The sequence below is a fragment of the Aulonocara stuartgranti genome, assembly GCF_965226115.1.
Source record: "Aulonocara stuartgranti genome assembly, chromosome: 14".
Lineage (NCBI taxonomy): Eukaryota > Metazoa > Chordata > Actinopteri > Cichliformes > Cichlidae > Aulonocara > Aulonocara stuartgranti.
Window position 1 is genome coordinate 28545704 of NC_138950.1, and position 21464 is coordinate 28567167.

Here is a 21464-nt window from a genome sequence, read left to right on the forward strand (position 1 = left end):
TTTTTAAGATGATTTAAGAATCTTCTGTCATAATTGCTATAGAAGTTTATTAAAAACATTACAGTGCAATCATTGCTAGGGCTCTGCAGGGAAAAAAGATAAATAGTTTCAGCTGCGATTCTCCTTCTGTCTGACGTTCCGAGCTAGGACATTAACTCAGAGGTTAAAACGGGCAGCTTCTAATAGAGAAGAACAGGAAAAACTGAGGGTGAAGGGTCAAATACAAAAGAGGGGAAATTTCATGAAGCTCTAATTTTCTCTGTTAGTGCAGTAAGGCAGTTTCTTTTCTTTTCTTTGTTGTTATTTCAGTGCAATTTAATGACTAGTTTCCCCACTTCATGTACAAGTTGGTAAAAATGATATTAAAATTATTGTCATGCCTTGCAACCTAACCAAAATTATGCAACAGAGCAGTAGAGATATTAACATGTGCTTGTGTAATTATGACGTTTTGCTGCACTTTGTTCAGGTCAGCCAGCTTCAGGATTGTTCTTTGGCACATTTTGGCTCCCAGGGAAAATGTTTCAGGCAACTAATTTACTAGAAATGAGTAACTGGTTTCACCTGTGTTTAAAAAAAAAAATCGATTTTGGCAAATGGATAATGGAGCTGATTGTCTCAACATTTGAAGCAGCTAAAAATATCCAACCAGTATCCATCACCATGCAGTGATAGACGGTTATAGAACAATACAGAGCTAACATATTAACTGTAGCTGTGCTTCTATGCAGAGATTGTATGTTCAGCTTTCTACAATGGCAAACCCACAGTGACTGGCTGGTAGGTGCCAGTGGATTTACGATGGGGGAGCATGAAGTCCTCTATGATTCATGGCTGCTTAGGCACAGTGAGTCCACTGCCAACACACACTGCACCCACCTGATAAATCGCAGCTATGGATGCCCACTTGTGTATGTAGGGATGGGACTGGTTCCTTTTTGTGTTTCAGTCACAGCAAAATGCCATTTTCAACATCATTACATTACTTCCCCTGAGAACACACTGTACCTTTAGTGGTGACGTCATCATTTTCAAGCAGTAGATGTAGATGAAAATGCTACCCAGTGCAATAAACCACAGATACTGGAGTTTATCACTCCCATGGAGGAAATGGTCTTTCTTTCTCACATACTAATGCTTTTAAAAACATTTTCTGCTGCAACATCTCAACATGAGATAATAAGATAAAGACAAGGAAGACTGGTGATCTATCCATATCAGTAACATCGGCAGGTTTCTAGTGCAGGAAGTAATAAATTCAGCCCTCGTGTTTGCACTACAGGTTGCTTTCATGAGTATTTCTGTGTTTTTGTGGTGGGGGAATTTTTCCTCGTTCCAACAATATAAACAAAAACATTCATTGTACTTTCCGTAATGACTAGTAATCATTTTTGTCCTACTGTTCATTTACAGTACAGGAAAGGTTTTGTTTGGTTATGATTGTTTTGCAAGAAATACTTCAATCACAGTGGGGTAGTCTTGATTAAAATGTTATATGAGAACTGTGGCGCCATGTGTGACCAGATATTGGCATGTAGTCGTCGCCAGACTGTCATCAAACATGTGAAGTTTGGGACAGACTGGACAAAATACATTTTTAGAGATGAAAATCTTATGTCCAGTGGTCAAAATTCCTTCAGTGGTCCCTTCCCGAAGTAACCCCAAAAAGTTCCTGAAGTAACCAAATGGTCACCTGCAAAGTGACCTCTCACTTTGCAGGTGAATGTGTAAACCAGCGATGCCTGGAAAACACTAAAACTGTACCAAAATGTTATTTTCACCAGATCTGAAGAATGCAAAAAAAATTTCATTAGTTGGTAAGCATGTGTGGTGTATGATATATTTGATTGACTAAAAATATTATTATTAGTAGTAGTAGTAGTGTTGTTGTTGTACAATGGGGCCTTTCCACTGATGCTACACTCCACCTGTGAATGTCCAGCTCCCAGCTAAAATGTGTATTTTGCGCCATCTGGCGGTCAGGATTATAAGGTCAGTGCTTTATCATACCTTAAACTGTGCAGTGTAAAAACCAAAACACGTGTTGCTGGGAAAAGCACAGGTGTATTAATGACAAATACATTCCTGTCAGGTGAGTTCCTGTGTTCAGGCTCTCACTGGACCAGAGCCATCATCTGTTACACCCGTGAGTCGCCTTACTTATTAATGAATAGAATAGAATAGAATAGAATAGAATAGAATAGAATAGAATAGCCTTTTATTGTCATTGTACAGAGTACAACGAAATTGGAGTGCCACTCCCTTGGTGCAAGTTTCAATAATAAATATAAATGTAAAATATAAAAAGTACAAAAAAAAACAATCGTAAGTACTCAAACAATAGTATGTACAATATATACAGGATAGCAGCATTAATATAATGACAGTATGAATAGCAGCATAATATAATGACAGTGACGGTATGGAATAGGTTCAATTGTTTTTGTGCTTATTTACTACGGTGATAGCTCTGGGAAAGAAGCTATCCCTGAATCTGTTTGTCCTGGTTTTATGTGACCTGTACCGTCGGCCTGACGGTAATAGTTCAGACAGTTGGTTGCTGGGGTGAGAGTGTTCCTTGATGATATTGCCAGCTCTGCTGAGGTACCGAGAGTTTGCAGTGACCTCCAGGCTGGGCAGAGAGCAGCCAGTGATCTTCTGGGCTGTGTTGATGACCCTCTGCAGTACTTTCCTGTCTGCAGCTGAGCACCCTGCATACCATGTTGTTATGCCGTACGTTAGGATGCTCTCTATGGTGGCTCTGTAAAATGTCACCAGCAGCCTCTCCTCCAGGTTGTTCCTCCTGAGCACTCTCAGAAAGTGGAGACGCTGCGGGGCCTTTTTAACCACCGCTGTAGTATTTGCAGTCCAGGAGAGGTCATCAGATATCTGCACGCCCAGAAACCTCATGGAGTGTACCCTCTCCACACAGCTCCCGTGAATGTAAAGTGGGGCCGGGTCTGCTCTGCCCTTCCTGAAGTCCAAGATAAGTTCTTTAGTTTTCGTGGTGTTCAGTTGGAGGTTGTTAACTGAACACCACTCAGTCAGTCTGTTGACCTCATCTCTGTAGTCCGACTCATCCCCCCTTGAGATGAGTCCAACCACTGTGGTGTCATCCGCGAACTTTATGATGGTGTTTGAGAGATGGGTAGGGGAGCAGTCGGATAGGGGACTCTCCCGTGTGCTGCGTGGAGGCCTCTGTGTCGCATTTCTCACAATAAAGCTCTGCCAGGCATTTTGGAAAAGCTTACTGTCATCCGAGCAAATTTTTTTGTTCATTTGTCACACACGATTGTTAGAAGATCTGATGGTTTAAAAACCCATTTTTTAAAAGTGTTGTTTATCCACAAAATTGGCCCCATAACCATTCATTCGTGTCACAGTGCAATCATGCTTGCAATGCACCAGCGATCATCATTGACGGGTTGCTCGGGTCTTAAAAGAGAATTAAGTTGTATTTTTTTTTTATGTATATATTTTTTAAATTCTTATTAATAAAGTACCTCTATAAGTAAAAAGTCTTTAATTAGTAGGGCACTACTGCTGATAAGCAGTTAAACAGCATCTTCAATGTTATTAGACCTGTTATCCAGTAGTTTAAGATAAAAACTGGCCAAAAGACTGCAAAGTGAGGATTTGACAAATGACAAACCAGTGGTAGAAGCATCATAACATCAAGAAAACTGGACAGTTAAAGGATTTTTCTTTATACATTAAAAAATTAATTGTTTGATGATCTGAAATGTTTAAGTGTGACAAACAAATACAAAAAAATACTTACTTACAAATGTTCGCTATCATCAATCTTTATATTACAAAAAAGAGCCATAAGGATGATTAAAATCAAAAATTCTAAAATTCACAGATCTGGTTCATTTTCTCACAGCACAAATTATATATAAAGCAATAAATAACATGCTTTCTGACAATATTCTAAAAATGTTTTCTAGAAGGGAACGGGGATACAATTTGAGGGGGGAATTAAATTTAAAACATCCTCGTATCCGTACAACATTAAAAAGTTTTTGCATCTCTGTGTGTGGAGTGAAGCTGTGGAACAGACTAAGTAAAGATATGAAGCAATGTCCAAGCATGGCGCAGTTTAAAAAGCGGTTTAAGGATATGGTTTTTACAGGGTACAGGGAAAAGGTAGAGATTTGATAGGGTGTTCTTGTCTAATATTTTCATGTGTGTGCGGGTGCACGGGTTTGTTGGTATGGGTATATATATATTTGTAGATTGTGTATCCTTGAGGTGTTAGTGGGGTTATTGTAAATGTGTATATGTGCATTTGTGTATATATGTATGTATGGATAGATAGAAACATATATGTATATATATTTTAAAAAAAATTACACATAACATATATTGTAATTGCAAAGAGGTATTTCTGTAGTCTATTGATACTAGATAGTGGAAAAGGGGTGGGATTAAATAAGCTTATGCTTCTTCCTGCTCCTTTTTGAACATGAACGTTATTTGGAGTTGTGGTTGCTCGTTTTCCTTTTGTTTTGCTTTGTTCATTTGTCTCTTTTAATTCTATTTTGTTGTACTTTTTCAACATGTTCAAAATAAAGATTCAATCAATCAATCAAAAAATGATTTTTCACACCATTGTCATATAAAAATGACTCACTTCCTTCATTCTGTTCATTGACCCCATTGTGAACCACTAAAATGTTTTATAGTATGTAGTATATACATATATATATGTATGTAATATATATTTATTTTATTTATTAGTTTTTGGGTTTGTTTTGTTTTTTTTGCACTAAATTAGACAACATCAAAATAGCGTTGACATTTTTGTTATTTGTGTTTTGTAATCTTTATAAAAACCTAGAAAAAAACACCTCTTAATCTTTGGTATATGGCGAGGTGCGGTGGACATCCAAGTTTGTGACTGTGTCGATTTTTCAAATCAATACCATGGTTGCATCTACTGAAAATCTCTGTGAAGCTTAAATCTCAGTGACCTTGACTTCAAGGTCAGAGGTCAACTTTTCTGAAAATTGGAGGCGTTTCACATTTATAACACAGGTATGTCTACTAGGAGGCTGAAGGGTAGCACTATATATTTATAAACAATCAAAAACAACAATTTATTTCCAATTTGTATGGAATTTATTTCTGTAAACATGGTGTTTTAGGTCAGATTAAGGGACTGATGTGATGGTAAGGTGTCCGCTGCTCTGCTTTGAATATTGGTAGGCTTTTTTATTTTTTTTATTTTCACAAGAATTACTAGTTCCCCTAGAGTTTTGGCCACCCCAGCAATCAGAAGATTCCCTATGAGCAAGCATTTAGCGACAGTGGGAAGGAAAAACTCCCTTTAAAAAGGAAGAAACCTTCGACAGAACCAGGCTCAGGAAGGGACAGCCCTCTGTCACGACTGGTTGGGGTGGGGGGAGTGAAAATTTAAAAAAAAAGCCAAAGTGATAATTATTGGAGCAGCTTAACTAATATTTCCAGTGTAATTTGCTGTTAATATCCTTTTCCAACCCCAGTTTGTGTTTTTATCACTTTGGTCCAGGGTGGAAGATGCCATGCTGGAGATTGACTCTGTATGGTCTTTCAGTGTTGATACTTGGGAACCTGTTGGAGAGGCCAGGGCTGAAAAAGGGATGCCGTAGAACCTGAGAGGGTGTTATCCACTGGTGTGCATCCAAGGCCAACATCTGTTTAATTAGGCTGACAAATAAGCGTTGGCCATCTTCGGGTCCTCGTCTAAACATCATTATTTGTTCGAGGTCATCCAGACGTTTAAGTTTTATGTATCTTGTCTCCAAAGATTCATATCCTGTCTCATATTTAAATTGTTGGCTGGTCTTAAATGTCCAGCGCTGTTGGTTGTAGTTGTAGTTGTCTTTTGTGAAATAGTCTTCAGTGTACACGCCAGGATCGAGAACATGATCTGGTGGCTGACCCTGAGTCTCTATGATGAATTTCAAAACATCATATTTTTTCCAGGGTAGAGTGGCACGCCTGTACCGAGCTCCACAGCCACCAGCCCCAGAGACCACATGTCACATGCTTCATTATAAGGAAGGCCAAGCATAACCTCAGGTGCACTATAACCAACTGTCCCCACACGGTCACCAGGCATCACTGCAGACGCAGGACATGCGAGGCCAAAGTCTATAAGTCTGACTTTGACTGGAGACTCATAGCGATTTACAACCATGATGTTTCCAGGTTTGAGGTCAGCGTGCACTATTCCCAAAGAACCCAGGTGGGACAGAGCATTTGTGAGTTGACCTAAAATTGGCCTGACTTCGCTTATGGGGAGACACCGGTTATTCGGGTCCCCTATGTAGTCCACAGGCATTGATCTAGGAGTTCAAATTTCAGGCAAACCCGCTCTCTGTCAAGGAAAAAGCCGTTCCATTTAACAATGTTGGCGGCATCTGGATCCAACCTTCTCAGCTGCTCCAGGATGAAAATTTCCAGTTTTGCCTGTTGCAGAATATCAGGGTCGCTCTTGTTGACTTTAATAGCCACAGCTACCTGACTGAAAAGAAATAGTGTTTCAACAGGGCAGGCTGGCGCCCTGTGGGAGGCAGAGGTGATAGGGTAAGGATGCAGAGGATAAGAAAAGATCGTATCTGTCAGCTCATCAGCGAGCAGCCGCAGAATCACAGGTGCAGCTTGGCAGGGGATGGAGAGTGAAGACACAAAATCAACAATGACTTATGGCAAAGTTACAGTCTCAATGTTATTCTTTATTTTTTCTCAGTGTCTTCTTGAGGGACAGTATGTGTATATGTGTACCTGATATTAAATGAACGTTTAAGTGCAGGACACTTAGTGCCATATAGTTGCAAATGTTTCTCAGGATTTGGTGTTGGAGAAAGAAAAAAGGGCCTGTTATTGCAAGCATTTCACATATTTCTCTGTCGCAGCCTTGGAAAAACAATTCTAGCATGGGTTAGGGGAAAAAAAATCACAACACTGTGACTGAAAAAGCTGTGGGAAAATGGATTTAGCTAGCAACAGCTGCCCCTTAGCCACAGTTTTCTTCTTTACCCAGTCCTTCGTGTATTCCATCGGTCCCCAAGCCTCGGACCGGTACCGGGCCCGTTGAGACCCACGTGTGAAGTTTATGGTTTTCAGGGTTTCTATCATTAACTCGGTTTCCCTGGGTCTTTTTAATTGTGTGTCGTTTTTTGAAAGAAACGTTGCTGATGCATACTACGTTTACGCCTTACCATAGAGACCAGAGAGCATTAAGTGGCAGCGAGGAGGATATTACTCTCAATGTTGTTGGCGCATTTTCAGGAGGATGCTGCTAATAAAGGTACACAATCACACAGTGAATTCGCGTTCATCATTATTTATTTTTTATTTTTTTTTACAAAATACCAGTTTTTGTCTTGATCGTAGCATTTTATTTTGTTGTATTTATCCATGTAACCTTAAAGGCCCAGTCCGTGGCGCAAAAAAGGTTGGGGACCGCTGCTCTAGGTGTTAATCAGGACGGATAGCTTTTTGAGGCAAGTTTATAAAACAATAAAATAAAGCCGAGACAGCTCCGATGCTAATTTTTATAGTTTCGTGTTAATGTTGTGCCATGGAAACCCTTTTAAAAGCCTCGCCTCTGTCAGTGCGCCCCAGGGCAGCTGTGGCTACAATGTAGCTGCCATCACCAGTGTGTGTGAATGGGTGTGTGAATGTGTGTGTGAATGGGTGGATGACTGATTGTAGTGTAAAAAGTTTTGGGGTCCTTAGGGACTAAGTACAGCGCTATACAAATACAGGCCATTTACCATTTAAAAGTCTCCCTGACTGTTACAACACCCATGTTTTAAAGCAAACGTACACCAACTGATGCATACTACGTCATAATCAATGACGTTCAAGTAAACGACATTTCCCAGAATGCGCCGCGGCTTCTAGTGACATCCACGCCACGACGAGCTGAAACGGTTATTTACGTCCCGATGTTACGAACTTGGTCCCCTGACCTGAGCTCTAACCACTGTTACACCTGAGTTAAGGCGCTGCCCCTAGTTTGTTGTCCTCCGGAGTCACCCCTGGACTGACGCCATAAGCCAGACCAGCTTGGTTTTCGGTGAGTCAATTGCTATGCTATCATCGGTTCCCACCAGGCTATTTGCGCGAAGGTCGCGCAGCCTGTCACCGTGCAGTCGCGTGCTTCAGACCAGCGCCAGCGGTGGCGCGTGCCAGGGCATCCGCGAGACTCCGGCGGAGGCCAAGCGCAACCCCATCGTGTCCACTTCCAGGGTCTCCAGGAGGGGGATTTTGGCTGAGGAGACTGCTGGAAACAGCGTGAAACCATCGATGCAGTACCACCACCTCGCCCCTAGATGGCTGTCCAACCTGGAGAATCGCCGCAGTTCCTGGGCGGCTCTGGCCAGCAGAGGTCGTAACAACAACCAGTACTGGGAGGAAAGCGGCGGAGACAGGGGAACAGGTGGAGGACCCATGCGGGCAGGAGTAGCCTCTGCCGGTGTCCTCTCTGCTGCGGCCGTGGCCTTCTGTCTGAAGAAAGACCCCGATAACAAAGGTAAGCTTATAATAAATTATAATCAGCTGACACTGATTAGAGACCGGCCGTTCATTAATTGTTTTTATAATATAGTAAATACTGATGGGACGATGTTATATGATATAAACTGGTCTGTAGAGTTAGTTTTAAACCCAGCTTGTTTTATTTAGTAAAATCTTTAGTGTAGTTAATGTTTTCTCTCTGCTTTTTCAATAACCAGATGATGCTCTTTTGGAAGCAGCAAGGACCAATAATGCTCAGGATGTAGCCAGGTAATACCCAAACATGAACACTTAAAAAAAAAAAAAATAGTTGCTTGTCTTCTTTTGTCTTGAGTTCAACGTAGGCATTGTGTTTTAAATGTACGCTAATATATGCTGGCTCTAGATATTTCACACACCTGTAAATGCTAGAATCGAGGTGGCGTTAGGACCACCTTTATTCTTCAACACACCCTGAACTCTCTTAGGCAGCTTTCTTGTAATGTCTTTAAGTAGTCTTCAGGATTAGTCCTCCCGGCTTCTTGAAGGACTCTTAAAGCTCTTCTTTGGATGTTTTTGCCTTTTTGCTGTGTTCTCTGTCAGCATGATCCCACGATGTTGAGCTCTGGGCTCAGGGGAGGCCAATGCAGCCTCATGTCAGAGCCTACTACACCAAGTTTTACAGATGGCTGTATACACTCACTGCTGTACATACTGATGAAGATTTGAACGAAAAATATTATATTTAGATTCATCACTCACTCACACATGCTGACGCTGATTTTTTTTTTCCAGTTCTTATGTAATTTTGCATAGCTGAGCCTTTTCTCCATGTTTCCCTTCCTTATGAATGGATTCTTGACAGCTGCACTTTCACTGAAATAATCAAACTGTGTTATCTTTTTATCTTTTTAAAGTGTTAAACTGCTTGTCTTAGGCCATGCCTTCACCTTATCTATATTGCTTTAAAACAACAAGCAGCCAGGACTAAATATTTACTAAATATTCATTATTTACTATATTTGCTATACTTTTGGCATGTGACCGAATGCATGGATGAGTGGTTTCCTACAAAAGAAATGTAAAAAAAAAAAAAAAAAGTATCACTTATGACCTGAAATGAACTCTGGTTTGATTATTACACCCACGTGTAAGTCACAGATCATGTGCATAGGGCAGTTTCCAGAACATCCACGGTTAACTCCTGTTATGAAAGCACACCTGTAGTTGTTGTCCCATCAGTAACCAGCAGGTGGAAGAAGAGCTCCACCTCTCTGTGTGAAAGTCTTCCTCTTGAGGGAATATTTGCAGTGTGGATGTTTGGCACTAACTTATGCTTCCTCATATCTTCTTCTTTCCTGCTGTGACCCAGAAATCAATTTGCCATCATGGAAAGCAAACATGAAGAAAGAACTGCAGATGCATCCGATGTGAAAGTCTCATTCAGTGTTGCCACGTACCTCCAATGTGGCACACGGCTTGATGCTTCATAAACCCAAGAATTACTCATTTGGAAGCTTAATCTTCTCCTTCCTCACTTATATTATAATATTTCCCTCCGTCGCATCTTCAGTGGCATAAAATGCCAGTGAAGGAAACCGGGGAGGCAAGTTACTGTAATAAAAATGCCCTCGGACACTTAAGACTCCCTGCTTCCAGTGTGTCTTGCTCGTTTGTTTTTTTTCGCTGTGATTTTTAGGCTCTTTAAAAACGTGTTTCTCTGAGATTTGTTTTACTTCAGAATAATGTAAAACAGAAACATTAGAATAATATAAACACTTGCTCTGAACTTGATCCTAAACTTAGTCCTGGCAATGTCCTGCACACAGAGGGTTAGGTGGCAGAAATGGGTATGCTACATAAAAGAAGGTGCATGTATTAGAGCCAGACTTCTATAATGGCTCGTTCTCATCCATCTCATCGATGGTGTTACATTAACGGGGTACAGAAAGGAGTATCCGATAGATAAACCTGAACATTATTATGAGAATTTATTCTTCTTCAGATCAAATTCTTAGTCTTTAACCTTTTAGAGGCTGTTGCTGTTCAGATAGATGTGTTGTTGTATTGTGCCTATGTTAATCATAGTAATTCATGTGTTTCGGCTGTTGTTGAGTATTGGTCTTCAGGTCCATGTACTTGAGCGCATGCATACCTGTGTGTATCGATGCATGCCCCCATCTGCATGCTCGGGTTACCTGTACACATGTGGCAGATGGCGAAGGTGAGAGTGCAGCGAGACGGCCAGTTAGCAGGTCACAGATGTGTTAAGTGCTTTGGTCGACTCTTTAGAAGTGGTTGAGTGTCAGGGTGTGTCAGCTGAGAGGCAGCAGGGAAATGAAGAGCGTCCATTTTCACAGAATGGATGGTTAAGAACTTGGTAGCATTTGGCATGATAGCAGTGTTTAAAATAATGCTTAATGCTTGTTGGTATGTTTAGCCGATATATATTCATGCATTCTTAGTTGGCACCATATGGCAACCATGTAGTGTTATTTTAAAAAAACAAAAACAGTGTGACGATCGAAAACTGATATTTATATTTGGTGCTAATGTTTTCTTTATGTTTCAATATAAATGATGTCAGGGCATGTTCAGCCATTTGTTGGGTAGGACATTAGAGAGAGAGAGAGAGAGAGAGCGCAGCGTGGCATGCAGTGCAGCTGTAGTTTGACTATTGTGGTTAAACATGGTTACAATATTTTTCACTTTTAAACTAGTTTTTTAAAGCCAGCGATACAAAGTGCTTTGGAAAATGTAGTTTGTTAACAAACTGGTGACGACAAATACCACGCCACACCCTGGACGCTATAGGGGGAACCACACAACCCTTCTTCCAGTAACAGAACTAAAACGGCAGAAAATCTCAGAAGCTGAAAGAAATTAACTTTAGGTGGCAAAACTCCAGTGAGGTGTGCATTCAAGGAATGTGGCAGCAATGTTTCAGTGTATGACTTCAGATTTGCCTGTTAAATTGGTAACAAAAACAACAACAACCCTTTAAATCATACTTGAAAGTAAACACTTTCAAGAACAGACCCAGTCCCATGTAGCTTATCACTTATATCAAATAAACCACTCTGCTTTTTCCATCCACTCTTGCTATGTCATTATTCTCATATCAAAGTCTTTGTATTTTTTCAAAGTCAAAGGAGCTTCTCAGTTTGTCCGAATTTAAAATGGGGAAAGAAAAGTTCAGCTGCAGCTCTTACGGCTTACCCTGATTGTGCATGCAGAGCAGGCAGTGAAAACGGAGACTGAGAGCATCAGTGTGAGTGCAGACCAGACTGAAGCCGCTGTGTTGACTGTAAACAGGGACTCTGTCTGCTCAGCACCAGAGACGACAGCCGGATCCCTTACATACGCTTATAAGGACTGCCTGATGTTATAGCCTCGGGCAGAAAACTCAACACACACCTGGCTTTAACGTGCAGATATATTAAGTGATGCAGAAGGCTTTGGATAAAAGCAGGATATGTGCTGGATTTATTCTGGTGTGCCCCAAAAAAGAGACTATGCTTGCAGCAGCTTGCCTCCCATATTTCTTGTTTTGTAGATTTCATTTTGATCTGCATAATTTCCCCTAGGTGTGCATTACTTAATCTTACTTCTGTTCCTTCAGCATGGTACGTGCTTTAGAGAGAGAAAGAAAGAAAATGCTACAATATCGATTGCAGTACTACATGGAGCTTCTGCTACAGGCTGTTAACGGTGAGACTGAAGTAAAAATAAAACCACTTTCTGCTTCTTGTTCCCATCAGGCTGTTAAAAGAGGGGGTGGATCCGAATCATCGCCACCGTCTCGGCTGGACCGCTCTCATGGTGGCTGCTATGAATCGACAGCACAGGTCTGTGCGCGCCTGCTTCGCCGAACAAGTCGTGTTTTGAAACTTCTGAGGCGTTACATATGCAGCAGCGGGTTTGGTATCGCGCAGCTGCCGCATTAGTGCGAGCATATGCCATCCTCGTCCCTGCTTTGGTTGTTACAGTACGTCATCAGAAGTGCAAAGTGCAGCTTTCAGACTGACAGACGGTCTTTACCCGTTCCCCCATTTCTCTGTCCAACAAATTAAATTAGCCTCCTGGCCCCCAGAACACACAGAATACAGAGAGGGGCCGAGGTTGAGGCCGGGCCAAATCCAATTTACAGGCCCTTTTTTTCCTTCTCACTCGCTCTCTTTACCCGGTCTGTGTGGTCACTTTTTTGTTAATGCTTCTCACTCTTAAGGCCCTTTATGTGAAATCTGAATATTAAAATGTTTTCAGATGAGCTTACTTTCAGTCCTGTTCTTGCTTGCTTGCTTTTTTTTCTCTCCAAGTTTGAACTTGTGTCGCAACAAATTGAAACTTAACGAATAAATCTGTGATCACAAAGCTTAATTGCGCGCGTGTAATTGGTTACAACTTTCAGTTTTATATTGATTTCCTTTTGCATTATATTAGCATGTTCGCTTATAAATCTTGAAGAAATTTATTGATCACGAGAGCGACAGAAAAGTAATTTGGCAGTAAAACGAGGGCACTATAATTGTTTTATCCTGATTGTCTTCTTTTTATAATCGTTTGAAGCCAAAATGGTAATTGAAATTAGAATTTGATGAATCACTCGGAGCTGATCAGAGATGAACACGGTCACATGATCCTTCAGCTGCGACTTTAACGTTGTGTATGTCGAGTGATCGTATCCATGGACCTTTTTATTTTTAATGATATGTGTCTGTCTGTGCGTGTGTGTCATGTGTTTTTTGGCTACGTGTGTGTGTGTGTGTGTGTGTGTGTGTGTGTGTTATGAGTGCTATAACTCAGCCAGACAGTGACACTCCTCTGTGTTTAATCCCGTCTTCCAGCCCCCCAGTGAGCAGTCACTGCTGCAGGGAAGACAGAACATCAGTTCACACACATCAGTCACAAACACACAACCGTCCACTCGTAGAAACACGTGCGCACACACGGGCGAGGAGACCGAGGGAGTTCATACCAAATATCTTACAGGCCAACTGCCTATTACTCAGCCACACACAACTTTATTTGCAGCCGTTAAGTGAAAACACAGGGAACATCACTCACGGACGCGGTGTAGCCTGTAGCGAGAGTGTCACCGTGGCTCTCGCTGTTGAATTATTCTGCCCGTCTCTCTCAAACAGTTGTGTTTATATTTTCCTGGGCCAAAAGTGATAATTGTGTTTCAAGAGGACATTTCAGTGGGAGCTGTTTCTAGATGTAGTGTCCACCAGGCAGGTCAAGGCGCGGCTGCGTGAGGGGAATCAGGGGTGGAGCAGAGGGGGGTGTGGGTGTGTAAGAATTAAGGGTGAGACATTTGTGGTGGTGGGTGGAGGGGGCGTGTGTTTGCTTAGCTTTGATGTAGGGCTAAATCAGGGATGCGCAGGGCCTGGCTCTCTGTTTGCACTCTTTAACACACAATGCCCATCTCCATCGCTCTTTCTCTCCCTCCATCCCTCCCTCACGGCATTCACGTGCACAATGAGCGCTCAGCCAAGTATAACGCCTGTTGACCGTTCCGACCTGTCGGCCGAGTGACTCGATGGGAGGGAGGGCGACGGAATCGAAGGGAAGAACAGGGGTGAAGGAACGGGAGAGAATAACCTGGCAGGGGAGAGAAGGCATTTAAGTGGGATTATAGATTTGAGACCAAGATTAGCTGGACTCAGCAGGGCCTAATGAAATATAATCATTTGGCCATCATGATCATAATGGTAGGTAGTCGGGTTCAGATAACACATATGGGGTTTGTTATTAAGATCTCCTTACGCTGTCATATTACGACTGTATTCGCAAATAATATAATATAGTATTAAAATATAATTAATGGCACGTTTTCAGGATATTGCTCTATACTATACTCTATAACATTTTCATGTTACTATTTTCAATATGTGTACATACGTTCTTCTCTTGGGTTTTGGTAATAAAATAGCTGTAAATAAGAAGATTGCCATCTTCTTTTCTACTATGAAATGATTAAGTGGTTAAACCTGAAGTGGAAAACATAATACTTAAGTTGTTTTTAAAGTGAATAATAAGTCTCGGTAAATGCTTTAGATACCAGCCTCTAGAGTCCACTATTTCCTGACTAAATAATCATATCGTAAAGAATCGGGTACATTTAAAAAAGGAAAGAAAAAAATGAGAGGTACAGTGAACCTTGCTTTCCAGCATCTTTCTGACCCCAGGTGGACACCGGGTGAGGTGAGGTCCAATGTCTGGGCCAGGTGGTCGCAGACATGGTTGGTCAGTTTGGCTCAGGTGTCTTTTATTGCACAACGGAGGTGGAAGTGTCTGCTTCCTGTCTTCCCTCCAGGGCCGGATTGGAAACTAACACCATCCCTCTGCGGAGACACCGATCACCTGCTGGTGAAGCAAGGCTACAGTTATAAATTTGTCAGCTCTAGAGTGTTGCATAGAGAGTAATGGGAAAGAAAAATGGTGTAGCATTGAGATGATGCCATAAATGGATTTTCAAGTGTCCGAGCAAGATGCCGACACCCTGTTTGCTTAAGGAGCAGAAAGGTAGTCATTAGCTCAAGGATCTCTGTAAAGGGGACAATAAAAAGATAACCTGGATGAATCCTTTATATTTGTTTGAGAAGAACACGAGCAATAAAACATCAGGATATAACCAGATGGCTCAGTCATACAGAAAGGTTTGGGGGCATAAAACATTTTTCTTGTTTTATCCACAATTATTACACAATTAAAATAATTCTGTAATAATTGTGGATATTATTTTTCTTTCTGTACATATTGGACTGTATCAGAAAGTCTGTAAACTGTAACTTTTTGTCCATTTCTGTTGAAAAGGGAGCTTAATCTAATTAATCTTAATTAACCACCTCTGGATGCCTTCAGTTAGGCCTCAAATTAGTGCTGCAACTCTCCTCCCAAATAAAGTTAGTCACTTGATCATCAGTTGATTAGTAAAACTATAAACTGTTTTTAAAAGCTCATTAGTTTTAGTACCGTCCTGTGTAATTAAATCTCCCTTTCTTTCATCTTTTTAGCTACTCTCCCTCCTTTCATCCAGTCCTCCTCCTCCTTTCTCCTCCTCTTCTTTGGAGTTTTCCTCCTTTTTTATCTCTCCGTGTTTACCTTTCTTATGCCATTAACTCTTTTCAGACCATCCCATTCCTTCAGTCAGTCCTGCCCAGCCTCGTGTGACCAACCTCAGTTTGAGTTTGTGCGTTTCTGTACGCGTCTCACAGGAAGCATCGACGTGTTTGTAGAAGTGCTTGCAAGGGTGAAGGGGAAACCCTCTGTGGGTCATACCCCACCCCTCCACAGTGATACAGTAACAATAGGGGATCCCACCCCCACCGACACCACCACCACCACCAACCCTTCCGATTGTCCTTTATACCCCCCTCAGCAAGGTCAGACACAAAGACCTGGCCAGAATGTTCTCAGCCTCGCTCTCCCATAGCAATGCACATGATGGAAAATAGACTTTCAACCTTTATGTTTTTAACTAAAAGGTTTGTAAATGTTTATATTCCATGCTGAATATTTGCATGCCTCTGCTTCTCAAATGATGTGCTCCTCTTACTTATATCTAATAGTGGGTTAAGTAAGCCTGCTGGTCAAATAAATATAGTGACTCGTGCTGTACTTCAGTCTGTTGTCAGAGATGCAGCCTTTTATATTTTAATCAATATCTGCTTCTAAATTTCTGCTAAATATATATATTTTTAAAAACCTGTACTTTTGTTTATAATGCCACAAATAAATAAGATATTTAATTTCAACTGATCTTATATAAGAGTTAGTTTCACTCGTCCAGTCTCATTTTAAGAGCACAGGTTCTCCTAGCAGGGCTTCAGCCTGTTACATAGTCAGCTCCACCTCATCCTCCTATGAATGGTCATTTTACTCTATTTAAGCCCTTTCAGGCCACTGCCACAACCATTTAGCTGTAAGCGATCCATCTCTCCCTCCCAGGCCACATTACGTGGTCACAGGTTTAATGGCAGAAGCATCAGCAGCGTACCAGCAGGGTTCATGTTTCGGCCACCGCCTCTCTCTCTGTCTCCCTGTGTTCACCGACTAGCTGGCTAGTTTTTGTGTGTACATTTGTGCTCATCTGTGTCTCAATGTGAAAGCTACTGCTTGCCTTCACAGTGGACTAAGTGTGGGTTTATGCAATAGTGTGTCCTGCAGACAGGGAGACCTGAAACATCTGACGGGTCACAGTGAGTGGTGTTGCCGAGGTACTCCTGTTTGTTCTATAAGGCGGTACGCTCCAATGAAGGCCTACACACGAACACCCACTCGGTTACACTCCCCCAACGGTGCCGGAAATGGGGTCCGACCCCTGCCCCCTTCAGTGTGCACATATGTACATGTTACGAGGCCGACAAATGTGTAATGAAGGAGAGATAGAAGGAAGTGACTAGTGGGGTGTATCCACCATAACGAGACAGAATAGACTGGTGTGAATCAGGCGAAAGTGTCACAGGCAGTCGAGGAATTGGATATTTGCGCGTGATCTGTTTATGAACCGTGAGGAAACTTTGTGTAAAGGTCAAGGTTGTATTTGGTGACGCGACAGAAGCAGAGCTCTGTTCATGAGTAACAAAACATTTAATTAACAGATATTGTGGTCAGTGGCAAGTGTTGCAACTGCAGCAGCTGATAAGATATGTGTGCGGGCTTGTTAACATGTCATTGGTTACATGCGTGACGCTGCCGATTCAGAAACACTTTGACATCCACCAAATAAGAGGAAACATACAAGCTGCTGCAAAGCAATAAATACCGCTTCAAGGCAACGCTTGCACACTTTTTGGATGGAGCACGTCACAAGTGTGTTTCACATCCAGTGTGTGTGCTCGTCCTGTGATGCCACCTTGTGAGTCTGTATGTGCTGATGCAGATTTATCTCCACATGTTTTTAGCAAACAGAAAGATCTAATTCTAGTACATCACACACAGTGAGATGAAGGGCGTCCCACACTTCATGTAGAGGTAACTGTCTCTTTAATAGCTCTGAGAGTATCAGACCGTTCTTTGCCTTGTTCCTCCTCCTTTTTCCTTGTCTTTGTCCTCTTTCTCTTCTACTTCCTCCTTAAATGCCGCGTTCATCTCCTTCTCCACTGGCTGACTTCTTCTTCTCCACCTTCTCCTCCTCTGCCTCCCTTCTTTTTTTTCTTCTCTCCTCCTGTTCCAATTCTGTCTTTTCCTTCTTTTTGGTTCCTCCTCCTATATTGCCGCCTTCTTCTCCTTTTTGTTCTTCACCTTCTTCATCTCCTCTGGCTCCTTGTTCGTTGGCCGTGTCCTGCTCGACTTCCGCCTGCTTTTCCTCTCCCTTTTTTCCTCCCCCACCTTCTTCTTCTCTTCCTTTTGGCTTCCTCTCCTCATCCTGTACTCCCCCAGCCTTCTTCTCCTCCATTTCCTCTCCCACCTCCTTGTCCTCCTCCTCTGCCTCCTCCTCATTCTCCTTCTTCTCCTCCACACTTTAGGAGTCGTCACAGGATATCATCTGCCTCCATCTCACCCCGTCCCTTGCTCTCTTGTGTAACACCTACCATCCTCTACATGTCTTCCTCACTGCATCCACAAACCTCCTCTTTCCCTCCTTCCTGACAGCTCCATCTTCAACCTTTATTGGTACCAAATATAAAGTTAAAACACGTGACAATAATAAAATAAAAAAACACCACACATTCTGACAGATGAATTTTATACACATCACTGACCCCCTAGTCTTTGTCTTGATTTAGGCACTACTTGCTTTGATTGTCCCAGATATTCCTATGAAAAAGAGACAATCCATAAAATCTATGAAAGTGTTGATCAGACATCTGAACCCAAAGGCGCATTATTACTCTTTGAGAAAGAGAGAGAGGGGGGGAGACTTCCCAAAGAAAGGAAAACCTATTTTAAAATTTGTCATCCTCCTAATGTGGAAATAATTATACGGACAACAACAAGCCAAGAAAAACTGGCATCCACCGCATGAACACTGAAATATTATGGTGTTAAAGCTCATCTGTGTGCATGTCTGCGTTTATTTAATACAAGGTTCTGGGTGTGCGGACGTGTTTTTAAACGTGTGCCTCTGTGTTTTGTTGCTTTTCAGCGTGGTGAAAGTCTTACTTGAAGCTGGTGCCGACCCAAATGCCGGTGATCACTTCAACAATGTTTACGACACATCACGGGAGAAAGGGATCCACTCACTGGAAGGTGAGGAGGGGGGTGGGAAACGGAGAGCAGAGTTGTTATATTACACATATGAACCCAAAGCGTGTAAACCAAGTATTATGAGTATAATTTGCATAAAAATTTGCATTTATGTACATGTTTGATTCTTTGCACATTATTTGTTTTATTTGTCCTCTGACGAGTGGTGTTTTTTTTTCTTTTGTATTTTTTTTATTTGCTTGTCTTCTGAGCTGTACAGTCTCTCTCTCACACACACACACACACACACACACACACACTCTTTACCCCCCACCCCTCCAGTCTGTGTTGGGTTTCTGCAGACATATTTATATGGGATATGTATATTGCAGACATTTATATGGCTGTCAGGTTTGGGTCCGCGTGGGGCCGGCGTAGCGTGGGGAAGCGTTTCCCAGACGCACACTGATGGATGGGCTAGGGGGCCCTGTGCGACGCTTTATTGGGTTAGCTATGATTATCCCGCCTTGTCTCTCACACACACACACACGCGCGCACACACACTGCAGAGAGCTAGAGAAAAAGAGTGGGATAGATAGAGGGAGGGAAAGACTGATGAAGGAAGGGAGAAGGAAAAGAGGGATGCTCTGAAAAAAAGACGTCTAGAGATGGAGGAGAAGGAAGAAGATGCGGATGTTTGAGGGAGTGATGGAGAGAGGGAGGGATTGAAGGAAATGGGTAGGATGATGAGGGAGGGAGAGGAAGTCAGGAAATGGATGAGACAAAGTTACTGGGATAGAGAGAGCGGGGAGGGAGAAAGAGGGTGCAAGCGATGAAAGGAATTGATGGACACCAAGGAGGAGAGGAAGGAGGCGGGAAGAAAAAATAAAAATGGATGATGAAGGAGTGGCACGAGATGAGTGCTGTTATGAAAAAGAAGTAAGGAGAGAATGATAGAGTATCTCCATTATTAGTAAGGAGCAAAGCAAGAGAGACCCTAAAACACAACTCGCATTATTGCTATCGTGTCGGACAGTTAAGCTTAAATCTGCTCAAATGAACAACTATTCCAAAGCTGGAAACAAGAAAGATAATTTTATAAAAGCAATGTTGTCTTCGTCGCACTTTCTGGAGTCTTCCATTGTCTGTGGTTAGATTATAGGAAGCTCCCCCGGATTTCGATGCTGTAACGTTTAAAGCCAAAGTAGTTTGTTATTCATTGTAATATCTTTTTCAGGTCCAGGGAGTATACGGTGTTCAGCTTCATGTAATAACTATCCTATTTGCAGCTTTGAGGAATTAGTGCATTTCCTTAAATTCCTCTTAACTCTAAATTCACTAAGACTGTCTTTTCTTTTCTTTTTTTTTTTTTAACTTTAATATTGGTGTAGAGAAGTATTTAAAATTAAAATTTAGCAGCAAATGAGTGATTTTCCCAGCAGACTTTTTGGTTTTGTTTTTATTTTATTGTATTTTGGGAGCCAACCTGTGCACGTTCTGCGCAGAAAAAGCAGCTTGTGGTTCTAATTGTTCTTCCTCCTCTGTCTCCTCGTGTCCGCTCTCTGCAGTCTTGGTGTCCAGAGAGGACGAGTTCAGCAGCAGGCTGAGCAGCAGGGCTGGTTTCCGTGGCTGCACAGCGCTTCACTACGCTACGCTGGCCGACGACCCACGCGCTGTACGCATGCTGCTTGAGGCTGGTACGTTACCGCTCCCGAATCATTACAACCGTCCCATCACTGCCCACGGGGGGCCTCAGAGTGTCAGCGTAAGAGAAGTAAAGGTGATGACAGATGCAGCAGCCTCCATGTGTTTTGCTTTGTTGCTTTGCAGTCTGATGCCTTACAGGTGCAATTTTTAATAGAGAATATCTTAGGTATTATTAAAGTCAAATAACTGCCAAGCTGTGTGGCAGTCTCCACCTTTATTTTATATACACTCCTCAATCCTGCGCACCCACTGTACAGTGGGCGGAGGATTTTAGTAGCTCTTACCTAGGTGAACTCAGTCTGCCTTTCCTGAGGCTACACTCTGTCAGCCTCTGCAAACACAGCTGACAGATGATAGTGTCCACTGGTGGGAGAAGTTTGAGTTGTTTGATCTCAGTTTGACAGTTTGCTTGTTTCGTCTTCTGTGGAGGTGATGTTTCCAGGCACATTGTAATATAATAGTTCCATATGTTAGCGTCTGCTGTTGCGGTGGCTAATGGGAATCTAAATGAATAAAGATGTTTGTAATCATACCTTTCAGTGGTCTTGATAAGTCAGGTCAAATGGCACTTTAATTATCTAAAGAGGCTTTTAAATGTAAATTTGCAAATTCTTACCTGAACTGTGACATTCTGTTACAGTTGGGATTGAGTGGAAAAAAACAAAACATTTTTTGGTTCCCTTTGTCCAACTAGACAAAATCTAAACGAGTCACTATCGTTAAAAGTAGGCGGGGCAGTTAATGTTTCATTTCATGACCAATTTTACCTTCCAAAAACGACTTAAGTGAGATAATTTGAATAAAATGATCATTGTAATAACTTTCTTTAACTGTAATCCAGATTCACTCCCTGCTGTGGGACGTTTTCTTTTTTTTAAATGTTTTTTTAATTTAGAATTATAAGTCAAGTTAAATGAAATGTACATCAAATGCACTATTTTTCAAAGGTTGATGAGTAGTAATGTTGACCAAATCATTTGTGGTGATGGCTGCCTTTTTGTTGTTAATGTAATTATGGTAATCTGATATTAAATGTATGTAAATAGTTAAATCGCAATTTCTCGTAGAAATACATAATGCAAGACCCTGAATATATGCAAGTTTGTTTACTGACAGCTTAATTCAAGAGTAAC

The 21464-nt window shown here is 41.8% G+C and overlaps 1 protein-coding gene across 2 annotated transcripts in view; it reads left to right on the forward strand.

Annotated features, from left to right (window-relative positions):
* The first annotated feature begins 7857 nt into the window (after window positions 1-7857).
* clpb (ClpB family mitochondrial disaggregase) overlaps window positions 7858-21464 on the forward strand; it is a 46420-nt gene continuing 32813 nt past the window's right edge. Inside the window, exons 1-5 of one of the 2 annotated variants that reach the window (XM_082502466.1) lie at window positions 7858-8527; window positions 8730-8781; window positions 12252-12338; window positions 18584-18687; window positions 20193-20321. In XM_082502466.1, the coding sequence (XP_082358592.1) occupies window positions 8086-8527; window positions 8730-8781; window positions 12252-12338; window positions 18584-18687; window positions 20193-20321 (814 nt within the window). In that variant the 5' untranslated portion in view covers window positions 7858-8085. The remainder of the gene's footprint in view (window positions 8528-8729; window positions 8782-12251; window positions 12339-18583; window positions 18688-20192; window positions 20322-21464) is intronic. The other variant, XM_082502467.1, reaches the window with a different exon arrangement.